Source organism: Carassius auratus, chromosome 46 (genome assembly GCF_003368295.1).
Source record: "Carassius auratus strain Wakin chromosome 46, ASM336829v1, whole genome shotgun sequence".
NCBI classification, from domain to species: domain Eukaryota; kingdom Metazoa; phylum Chordata; class Actinopteri; order Cypriniformes; family Cyprinidae; genus Carassius; species Carassius auratus.
The window spans coordinates 18849422-18861930 of record NC_039288.1 but is presented as its reverse complement, the minus strand read 5'-3'; the positions used below and the strand labels follow the sequence as shown (position 1 = coordinate 18861930).

Genomic DNA, 12509 nt, shown 5'->3' with positions numbered 1-12509 from the left:
TTGGGATTAGTGTGTTTTTTAAGAAGGGAAAAACGGATTGTAAATGAGCTGCTATAGCGAGCATCAGAGCTTATACATGTGAATTAATTGTAATCCCTGTTGTAACATGTAACTAAGAAACATGCTTTTAACCCAAAAACAACTGATTCCTCCTTTAGCCAAACAAATAGTTAAATTAAAACTTTTTGCTTTGTGTTAGTCCCACCAAAAAACATAGTTGCTTTTAAGGAAAATATCATGTGCATTAAATATAATAATACAATATTATTAAATATATTATTAATAATGTTATTTTAAAATGTACTATAAAAATTAAATAAATAAAAAAATTGTACTGTATATATATATATATATATATATTATTTTTTTTTTTTTTTTTTTTTGTGCAAGAAAACATTTAGCGTGTGCCCAATCATAGTATACTTATAAACTTATATAATATAATAATTTAAACTTAAATTATATTATACTTTCATATTATTTTGATCCCAAAAAATCACGATTTCTGTCTCAGATTTACAATTATGTAAAAATATGTATAATATTGACAGTAAAAACAGTACTTTATTAATGCATGCTTATTATAATCTGCAAACCATTGCAAGAGTATCATGCAATGTATATGAATTTTCCGTTAATAACTTAAAATGCATGCTAATGTTTACATGCATGCACAAATCGTCTACAAATGAGACTCTAGTGGCACTTTTTATTTTCACGGCATGGAAAGAATGATTCAGTGACTCATTAGATTGACTCATTTTTGGATCTTTTGTCTTGTTTTTTTTTCTGTCTGGGTGAAACGGTGCATGTGTGTTTCGTAACACGGACGCGTCTGATGGGTGTTTTCTGCATTGTCCCTCAGGAATATTACAGTTGCATTGCATATTTCTTCAGAAAAGGAAACATAATCTAGAGTGTGTTGAATCAGAGTGATGTATTTCTAGGGAAAAGACCTGAAACACATTGCAGATGCTCTGAAAAGTTCGTCTAAAGCGAGGAGCGTGACGCTGGAGGACGAGGACTGGAACTGGACGGCCGATAAGAAGAAGACGCCGCTGAGGCGCTCTGGAAGCGTTAAAGATCTCATCTACAGGTTCGACGGGTCACCGCCGTGCCTCGGCTCGCTGAAGATCAAGAGGCAAGACTCGAGCGCACAGGATTCTGGGAACATGACACATGAGAGCAGAGAGATAGAGAAGAGCCTGGTGTCTAGTGAAGCACAAGAAGTGAGAGAAGCAGAGAAGAAGAACGAGGACAAGCCAGACGCTCCTGAATCCGGTCCAGTAAGTGGCCGAGCATCTCTCGTCTCGTCTCGTCTCGTCTCGACTCGTGACACGCATGAATCCGTCCTCCTGAAATCATCCGAAGACTGCGCTGTGATTTCAGACACGCTTGACTCACTGCATGAGCATGTGCTGGTTTACTAGCATCCGGAGACTAGTTTACACTGATATTTTGAATGGCTTTTGTGTGTTTCTGAATGTTTTCCCTTTTTTTTTAAAGAATTTTAGGAACTTTGTTGTGTTTCTGTCATTATAAAAAATATCATTATTATTATATGATATTATTTTTCATGAATATTTTTTTTTTTTGGCATTTTGTTTCATTTTCATTTCACGTTTATATATACTTTGCATTTAAATTGTTAAGTTTTAGTCATTTTGTTGTGTCATTATTATTATTATTATTATTATTATACATATATATATATATTTTTATTACGTTTTACATTGTTTAGTTGTTGATCAAGTTAAACTAACTGAATATAAATATATTTTTTTTCTATTTTATTTAAAAAGGTTAACATTCATTCATTCATTTATACTCATTTTATTTATTTCAGAAGACAGAAAAAAAAATAAAAAAAATAAATGCAGGTAAAAGCAAATACAGCTCTGTAAACTACAGTTAAGTAGCACATATAATAGCATGATAAATATTGTTATAGTGATATTTTTATGGTTTTAGGTACACTATTTTTTTTGGACTATTAGTCAAGCCTGAGTATAAGTCGCATCAGTCCAAAAATGCGTCATGATGAGGAAAAAAACTGTAAATCGCATTTATTTAGAACCAAGAACCAAGAGAAAACATTACCATCTCCAGCCGCCAGAGGGCGCTCTGTGTCTTCAGTGTACACTACAGGATCAGCATAGAGCGCCCTCTGGCGGCTGGAGACTGTAATGGTTTCTCTTGGTTCATGTTAAATTAATTTTGATAAATAAGTCGCACCTGACTATAAGTCGCAGGACCAGTCAAACTATGAAAAAAAGTGTGACTTATAGTCCGGAAAATATGGTAGCTGTAATAACCCTGTGCTTGATGCTTTATATGTGTAACACAACATGCATCTGATCTGCTGTGATATATCTGTGCTTGTGTTGTGATTTACGACTCATAAAACAGCAGCTCCGTCCTCGCTCATCTGAGTTCGATGTGTGACTCTGATGTTTCTCTTCTTCACAGTTTTCCAGCTTAAACGGCGAGAAGCAGCACAGCAGTCCTGTGTCCGAGGACGAGCCCATGACCCCGAAAGTGCGTCCCAACCCCAAATACCAGCTCTACCTGGGCTCCAACGGCTCCAGCGGCTCCAACGGATCCAACGGGGCCCTGCTGAGGGTCAGTCCTGTGAGCCGAGGGTCCATGGAGTCGCTCTCGTCCCGGGACGGGGACAGCTTGTCCGAAAGAGTGAGTGTGATGCTGCTCACAGAAACCAGGATTAATCGGCTATCAATAATGTTGCTAGCTGAAATTAAATAAAAGTGAACTGAAATACAAAACAGGGTTTATTTCACTTCAGCTAGACCAAAAACTAAGAAGATGAAAATCTATAGACTTACTTCAAAAAAAAAATATATGTATGACATAAAAAAATCTAATATAATAATAATATCCCTTATGAAACAAAAATATATTGCAGTATATTGGAAAATATCTGTAATAAATAATGTAAAATAATGTAATATATTAGGCATATATTCTTATGTATGGGATTTAATATTATTTTTTTCCAATCTATTGCAATATATTGAAAGAGGCAATCATTTGTATATTTTGCTAAATATTATATAATATATGTATCATCAATATATTATTCAATGTATTCAAATATATACTATATTAGAAAATAAAAATGGAAAATAATATATTACAATATATCACAATATATTTAAGATATATATATTATATTATAATATATTATTATTATTATTATTATTATTATTAAATATATTTTCCTTTCGTAAGGGATATCAATGATATTAGAATAAAAAGGAACGAATCTGTTTCAAAACATCATTTAAATTAAACTTTTTGCATTTAATAAAATAATATATATTTTTATATTGTTTTAATAAGTAGTTAAATAATTTCTTTTTAATAATAATTATTAAATATTTAAAAATATATATTTTTTATTTAAAAAATATATGTTTGAATCAGAGCAAAAATAAAAGTATAAAGTAAAATTATAAAATTATATATATATATATATATATATATATATACACACACATAATTGGAATATAACTTGTTTCTAATACAACAATTTAGTTTTAAGTAGCTTTTTCTTTTATCATAGGAATTATTGATATACATATTATTTACCATATAAATAATATACATATAAATCTAATTGTATAATCTAAAATAAATATAATACATTTTATAAATATTATGATAAATTATGTATAAATATTATAATATAATAAATTATATATATATATATATATATATATAGTAATAAAAGTAATGTATTTGTGATGTGAATGTCTCTGTATTTGTTCAGACGGCTGGGATTGAAAGTCCTCCCCGAGGTTTCATCAGTCCGTATTCAACGCTCTCGCTCGACTACAATCCCTTCAACAGAACGTCTGACTTTAAGGTGAATAAAGTGTGTGTGTGTGTGTGTGTGTGTGTGTGTGTGTGTGTGTGTGTGTGTGTGTCCTACAGTCTCTCACACAGCGCTTGATTCAGACTAGGTGATGTTTGTGTTCTGATTGTGTTGTGACCGCTCTGACAGACACAGGAAGTGATGTCACCCGGCGTCTCTGAGATGAACCTGTTCGGTCTGAACAGAAGCGTGAGTCCCGTTAACAGTCCGTCTCTGAGCCAGCGCACACGGATCCCGGGATACGACAGTCTGCCTCGCCGACGAGACGTGAGCCGCAGACACTGCACTCACATTATATTAGGAAAAACTATTATAAATACATATATTCTGCTCATCAGGGCTGCATTTATTTGTTAAAAAATACAGAAAAATGTTTTAATATTCTGAAATATTATTATGATGTCAAATAACATTTTTCTATTTTAATATACATTAAAGTGTAATTTATTTCTGTGATGTACAGCTGTATTTTCAGCATCATTCCTCCAGTCTCCAGTGTCACATGATCTTCAGAAATCAGAATAATATGATGATTTATTATCAGTTTGGGAACAGGTTTGTTTGATGAATAAAAAGTTAAAAAGAACAACATTTGTTTAAGATAGAAATATTTCCTAACAATTTAAATCTTTGCAATCACTTCTTAACAATTATACATATTATTGATGAATAAAAGTTTTAATTTCTTTCAAAAAAAAAAGAAAGAATAAAAATGTACTGACTCCAAACTTTTGAACTCTAGTGAATATTGTTAGAAAATATTTATATTTTAAACAAATGCTCTTCTTTTTAACTTTTTATTCATCAAACAATCCTGAAAAACTATCATAGGTTCTCAAACTGATATTAAATCATCATATTATTCTGATTTCTGAAGATCATGTGACACTGAAGACTGGAGGAATGATGCTGAAAATACAGCGGAGCATCACCGAAATAAATCACAGTTTAATGTATATTAAAATAGACAAACGTTATTTTACATCATAATAATATTTCACAATATTAAAACATTTTTCTGTATTTTTGATCAAATAAATGCAGCTTTAATGAGCAGAAGAGTCTCCTGTGAAAACATTAAAAATCGTTCTGATCCCAAAAGTTTGAACTGAAATGATCTATTAAGAAAAAATAAATTAAAATAAAAAATGTAAATATATATATTTCTATAATTATATGATATAATTATATATAATTTATTAAATTATATTTTATGATAGAATTTCTAATAATAATAATAATAAAATAAATAAATGCATTTATTTCAACAGTAAATAGAGGTTTATTCACCATGCACTTTGATGTCTCAGAGGATAATTAATATTAAATCGTGATCTCATGTCTTCTCTCCAGAAGGCGACTCCAAGTCAACTCATGCAACGAAACAACCAAACCAAACCGAACAAACTGGACTTCATCCAGGAGCTGACCAAACAGCTGGAGGACTGCCGCAGGGTCAGCACGAAACACACTACTGTCATTGGGAATAAACAGATGCATGTGTAGAAAGTTTAACCCGTCTGTCCATGTGCTGCAGAGGAACCAGTTTCTGGAAGCGGAGAGCATCGAGATGGAGAAGGAGAGGAACCAGATCCGCTTCGAGATGCGAGGTCTGCTGGTGAACAACGAAGATCTGCTGCGGACGAACACACAGATGCAGGGCGAGAGCAACCGTCTGCGAGAGAAGATCGTGGAGCTAGAGAGCAACTACAACGTGATGCAGGAGCGCTTCAGACAGATCGAGGTACACACACGACATACAACACCCTACACACACCCCGCTGCTCGCAGGGCATCAACACGCGTGTGTGTGTGTGTGTGTGTGTGTGTGTGTGCAGAAAGAGCTGAAGGAGGCGCGTGAGGTGATGGTCGAGGCAAACACTCAGGAATACGCTTTCAGCTTCCTGCAGCAGACGCTCAAGAACCAAATACAGGACACTGAGGTGAAATCACTAATAAACCTGCAAACATGACATTTCTTTTATTATTTTATATTTACTGTAATATTATTTAGTTCATTTTTTGTATTTTATTATTATTATTATTATAAAATGTTTTTTTATTAATTATTTATTTTGTAATTATAATATTTTATATTTATTATTTTATAGAATATTTTTTATATATTTTATAGATATAGGGAGAGAGATTTAATATAATAAAAATAAAATACAGCCATCAATTTATTAAAATATTATAAATAATAATTTATGTAAATATTGATTAAATAGCAATCATGTTATACAACTAGTTTATATTCAAATATATAAATAAATAAATAAAGCAATCAGTTTCAGTCATTATTATCATATAATTTTTTATTAATATTTATTTTATAATTATGATATTTTTATTTATTGTTCTAGAATACAATTATATATATAGTTTATATATGTTTATATATATATATATATATAGAGAGAGAGAGAGAGAGAGAGAGAGAGAGAGGAATATTTAATATAAACTCAAATAAAATAAAGCAATCCGTTTATATTTAAACATTATAAATAATAATTTATGTAAATATAAATGTAATAGCAATCATGTTATTGCAACTAGTTTTTATTAAAATAAAATAAATAAATAAAGCAATCTATTTCAATAATTGTTTTTAATTATTGTATTATATTATATAATTTTTGTATTACTTATTTATTTTATAATTATAAAATGTTATGTTTATTATGTTATTTTATACATTTATTTGTTTTAAATTGTTTTTTCTAAACCCCATAAAATCTTTACTTTAGGGGTAACATTTTAATTTAGGGGTAACAATAATTATGTAACAATTGGACATTTGTTTTATTATTTATTGTATTATTATTTTTTTCTTATAATTATTTCTTGATGGTTTGTATTCTTTGTATCTGTGCTTCAGTAATGCACTGCACTTTCTGTCATGCCAGTAAACCCCAAACAATGCTACATGCTTTTATATATTAATATATTAATAAATCATTCAGTCATTTAATAAGCAATGTAAAATTCTGAAAAGAAAAAGCTATTTGTTTTTAGATTTATTATTATTATTTAATGCAAAATGCAAATTAGGGTTGAAAATTTGTTTTATTATTTACTCATATTATTATTCATATTATTATTATTATTATCGTTGATGGATTATTTTTATTATTTTTTCTACAGCTTTAGTAATTCACAGCAGCTTTTGTTATTCAAATAAATCCCTTAAAATGCTTCATGCTTTTCATAAACTCATAGCATTTAATAAGCAACATGTAACTGTATGGCTAATAATAATAATATCATGAATCAAGCCGCTTTGACAGCAGGGAGCTGGTTCTTGAGGATGGATATGACTGTTGTCGTCTGATCTTCTGTGTGTTCTTCAGGAAGCTCTGGAGAAACAGACACAACACGCTCAGACTGTGTCAGAGAAACTGTGGCTCGCCGAGAGGAGCCTGGAGGAACTACAGCTGGAGAAGGAGAATAAAGCCAAGAAAACTCTAGAACTCACCAACACTGTGTTCAGACTGGAGACAGAGGTACACACACACACACTCACACACATATAACACACACAGACACACACACACACACACACACACGCACTCACACACATATAACACACACACACACACACACACACACACAGAGACACAGACACACACACTCACACACACACACACACACGCGCACACACAGACACATACAGACATGCATAGACAGAGGAACACACACAGACAAGTCTCAGTTAGTCTACTACAGAACACGTGTGCTTGATAGTGTTGTTCATCTGTGTGTGTGTGTGTGTGTGTGTGTGTGTGTGTGTGTGTGTGTGTGTGTGTGTCAGCTGGCAGACGCTCTTCAGGAGGTGAACCAGGCTCGAGCGGAGCTGAGTTTGCAGCAGAAGCTGAGATCTGATGATCTTCTGCGGATGGAGGAGCTGGAGGAGAGCGTGACGGAGAAGGACCAGGAGCTGCTCCGCCTCACACAGATCGTCAGCAGACTGCAGGGAGAGGTGCGACTCACACACACACACACACACACACACACACACACACACACACGAAGAATTACTGGATCATCAAACATTTCTAATGTTTACAAATAAATACTGTGAATCCTGACGAATAAAATGCATCACAGTTTCCTCAAAAATATTGTGCAGCACAACTGTGTTCAACACTGATAATAATCAGAAATGTTTCTTGAGCAGTAAATCATCATATTATTCTGATTTCTGGAGATCATGTGACACTGAAGACTGGAGGAATGATGCTGAAAATACAGAAATACATTACACTTTAACACAGATTCACACAGAAAACAGATGATTTAAATAGTAATAATATTTCAAAATTAGTTAAAATTCACTAAAATACCTAAAACTAAGTAAACTAAAACTTAATAAAAAAAAAAAAAAAAAAAAAAAATATATATATATATATATATATATATATATATATATATATATATATATATATATATATATATATATATATATATATAATAAAGTCACTTTCACTTTTTTAATAAAATTTAAACATTTAAAGAAAACTAATAAAAATGACAAAACTAAATGAATTATAATTATTTTAAAACATCATATATTTTTTTATTGTATTTTTAAAAATAATTAAAATTTAAAAATAGAAAAAAAAATTATTTATAACTAAAATAAAAAATCTAAATGTCCAGAATTATAAACTTTAATGACATTACTGGTACATTTTTTAAAAATTAGTAAAAATTTCAGCAGGTGCAATGCATTCCTGAAGCACAGGAACAATGGATAAAAAAATAATACAATAAATAATAATAAATATTAAATCATGTAAGGAAAAACGACAAAACCACAAACTTCTAAAAAAACTACTAAAAAAGTTTCAAATGCAAAAATGACTTGATATTGATATTTAATCACGTTTCATCTAATCATGATGCACTACTGTTTGATGTAGAAGTCTGTGTGTGTGTGTGTGTGTCAGGTGACAGATAAGCTGAGTGATAAGGAGCAGACGCTGGAGGAGGAGATCCAGCTGCGAGAGCGTGTTCAGCTGCAGTGTAAACAGGCCGAGAGGACGGTGGAGGATCTGCGCATGGAGCTGCAGACGCTGGGACAGTCTCGAGACGATCTCTCCAAACAGCTGAAGCTGGCTCAGGTACGGCGCTGACGTCACACACACCGGCTCCTGCGTGTCTGAGAGCACCACTGACATCAGCCTGTGTGTGTGTGTGTGTGTGTGTTTCAGGAGAAGATCATCGATCTGGAGGCAGATCTGGAGGAGCTGCAGGAGAACGAGCAGCGATGGGCGTCCAAACACAAGAGAGCTCTGGATCAGGTCAGAAAACGCCTTTTTTTGTTTTGTTTATAGTGCAATGTTTCAAAATAAAAGCGCAGTTTAACTATTATTAATATTACTTCTCAAAGCAATAATAATAATAAATATTTTTTTAGTTTTTATCAATGTTTTCATTTTAACTGTAAACCTCTATAGCCCCCCCCCCAAAAAAGATTACATTTTAAAAGATTGTTTTATGCCATTACTATTACTGTTATTTACCATTTTTATATTTATTTATTCATCCCCAAAAAAATAAAATAAATAGACAACTTCTGTATTAATATTCTTGTTTACTATTATTGTATTGTACATATTCAAATGAATTATTACATTAGGTTTTATGAATTTATTTGGTTTGGCTTTTTTCAGTTTTTTGATGATAAAGAAAAAAAAACATTAAGAAAAGACAAAAAAAAATGTAAACAGGAAACAGAATTTGGGAAACATTTTTAATGATTTTATAAGTCCCAAATAAATTGCTTTTAGTAAATAGTTGTTAAATTGTGTACGTTTAATTTTTTTTGTCTATCCATTAAATGTCATGAAAAGTTAATTTAACCATCAAAACATAATTAAAAAAATAGTTTGGGAAAAAAAATTTAGTTTCATGGAGATGCTAGTTTTTTTATAAATAAATGTAATTTTAGTTTTATATTTTCTGTTTTAATTTTAATTTGTTAAAGTTTTAGTCATTATTTTTTGTTTTTATTATTTGTATTACTTTTTTTCAATTTTAGTTATTTTAGTATTTAAGTTAAACTAAATAAAAATGAGAATCAAAAGTTTTTATTTTATTTTATTCAGGTAACATGTAGTTTATTTCCTGTAATGGTTGTAGTTGATGTGTGTGTGTGTGTGTGTCTCTCAGTCGGAGCAGATGCAGATGAAGCTCATCCAGGAGAAAGATCTCAACGATCAGCTGGAGTGTGAGAAGGCCATCCTTGAGAGACAGGTGTGTGTGTGTGTGCGTGTGTGTGAGACAGTGTGACATTGTCAGTGTTAGAGTGTGTGAGTGTTTGAGTGTGTGTGAGTATATGCATGTGAGTGTGATATTGTGTGTGTGCGTGCACTTGAGTCCATGCACGTGAGTGTTTGTGAGTGTGTGTGTGTGCACGTGAGTGTGTGTGTGTGTGTGTGTGAGTGTGTGTGTGCACGTGAGTGTGTGTGTGTGAGTGTGTGAGTGTGTGTGAGTGTGTGAGTGTGTGTGTAGTCATGAATATATCTGCTGTGATGATGCTGATGCTGATGCTGTGTTCAGCTGCGGGATCTGCGCCGAGAGATGGAGGAGCTCCAGAATAACAGAGTGGAGGTGGATTCATTCACCAGAGCCGAGATTAAAGCCAAAGAACTGGAGAACACACTGAGAGCTGAGGAGAGGTCAGACACACACACACACACACACACATCATCTTACCTTACTAGCACAAAACTTGTGCTTCTAGCTGTACATATTTATTATTAAACTGCCTTGCATACTACATGCATATTATTTCAGTGTTCATATTATTAAACATGTGGTGCTCTGCTCCTCAGGAATAAAGTGGTGATGAGCAACACCATCAGCAAACTGGAGAAGAAGATCCATGAGCTGACGGAGCAGATGGAGGAGGAGCACAAGATCGCCACAGAACAGAGAGATCTGGTGCGACACACACACACACACACACACACACACACCAGCAGAGGGAGACACACACACATTATATCACATACACTCATCAGACTAATCGAACAAAAATGAGTAAATAGATAGACAGAAGACAGACAGACAGAAGACAGGACAGACAGACAGAAGACAGACAGACAGACAGACAGACAGAAGACAGACAGACAGACAGACAGACAGACAGACAGAAGACAGACAGACAGACAGACAGAAGACAGACAGACAGACAGACAGACAGACAGAAGACAGACAGACAGACAGACAGAAGACAGACAGACAGACAGACAGACAGAAGACAGACAGACAGACAGACAGAAGACAGACAGACAGAAGACAGACAGACAGACAGACAGACAGACAGACAGACAGAAGACAGACAGAAGACAGACAGACAGACAGACAGACAGACAGACAGAAGACAGACAGACAGACAGACAGAAGACAGACAGACAGACAGACAGACAGACAGACAGACAGACAGAAGACAGACAGACAGACAGAAGACAGACAGACAGAAGACAGACAGACAGACAGACAGAAGACAGACAGACAGACAGAAGACAGACAGACAGAAGACAGACAGAAGACAGACAGACAGACAGAAGACAGACAGACAGACAGACAGAAGACAGACAGACAGACAGACAGAAGACAGACAGACAGACAGACAGACAGACAGAAGACAGACAGACAGACAGACAGACAGACAGAAGACAGACAGACAGACAGACAGACAGACAGACAGACAGACAGACAGACAGAAGACAGACAGACAGACAGACAGAATACAGACAGACAGACAGAAGACAGACAGAAGACAGACAGACAGACAGACAGAAGACAGACAGACAGACAGACAGACAGAAGACAGACAGACAGACAGACAGAAGACAGACAGACAGACAGACAGACAGACAGACAGACAAGACAGACAGACAGACAGACAGAAGACAGACAGACAGACAGACAGACAGAAGACAGACAGACAGACAGACAGACAGACAGACAGACAGACAGACAGACAGACAGACAGAAGACAGACAGAAGACAGACAGACAGACAGACAGAAGACAGACAGACAGACAGAAGACAGACAGACAGAAGACAGACAGACAGACAGACAGACAGAAGACAGACAGACAGACAGACAGAAGACAGACAGACAGAAGACAGGACAGATAGAATAGCACAGACAGACAGAATGACAGACAGACAGAAGCAGACAGACAGGCAGCAGACAGACACGACAGACAGACACGACAGACAGAAGACAGACAGAAGACAGACAGACAGACAGACAGACAGACAGACAGAAAGAGAAGACAGACAGAGACAGACAGGACAGAAGACAGACAGACAGACAGACAGACAGGACAGGACAAGACAGACAGAACAGGACAGACAGACTAGACAGACAGGACAGGACAGACAGACAGACAGACAGAGGACAGACGAGGACAGACAGACAGAAGACAGACAGACAGAAGACAGACAGAGACAGGACAGACAGACAGACAGGACGACGAGATCAGACAGACAGCAGACAGGACAGACAGGACAGGAAGACACAGACAGACAGAGACAGACAGACAGACAGACAGACAGACAGACAGACAGACAGACAGACAGAAGACAGACA

The 12509-nt window shown here is 34.5% G+C and overlaps 1 protein-coding gene across 3 annotated transcripts in view; it reads left to right on the top strand.

Annotated features, from left to right (window-relative positions):
• Positions 1–863: 863 nt before the first annotated feature.
• LOC113064482 (cingulin-like protein 1) overlaps positions 864–12509 on the top strand; it is a 14843-nt gene continuing 3197 nt past the window's right edge. Inside the window, exons 1-14 of one of the 3 annotated variants that reach the window (XM_026235359.1) lie at positions 864–1286; positions 2470–2691; positions 3791–3886; positions 4025–4162; positions 5249–5350; positions 5433–5639; positions 5734–5838; positions 7249–7401; positions 7710–7877; positions 8848–9021; positions 9112–9201; positions 10073–10156; positions 10463–10581; positions 10738–10846. In XM_026235359.1, the coding sequence (XP_026091144.1) occupies positions 1173–1286; positions 2470–2691; positions 3791–3886; positions 4025–4162; positions 5249–5350; positions 5433–5639; positions 5734–5838; positions 7249–7401; positions 7710–7877; positions 8848–9021; positions 9112–9201; positions 10073–10156; positions 10463–10581; positions 10738–10846 (1881 nt within the window). In that variant the 5' untranslated portion in view covers positions 864–1172. The remainder of the gene's footprint in view (positions 1287–2469; positions 2692–3790; positions 3887–4024; positions 4163–5248; positions 5351–5432; positions 5640–5733; positions 5839–7248; positions 7402–7709; positions 7878–8847; positions 9022–9111; positions 9202–10072; positions 10157–10462; positions 10582–10737; positions 10847–12509) is intronic. The other 2 variants (XM_026235358.1, XM_026235356.1) reach the window with 2 other exon arrangements.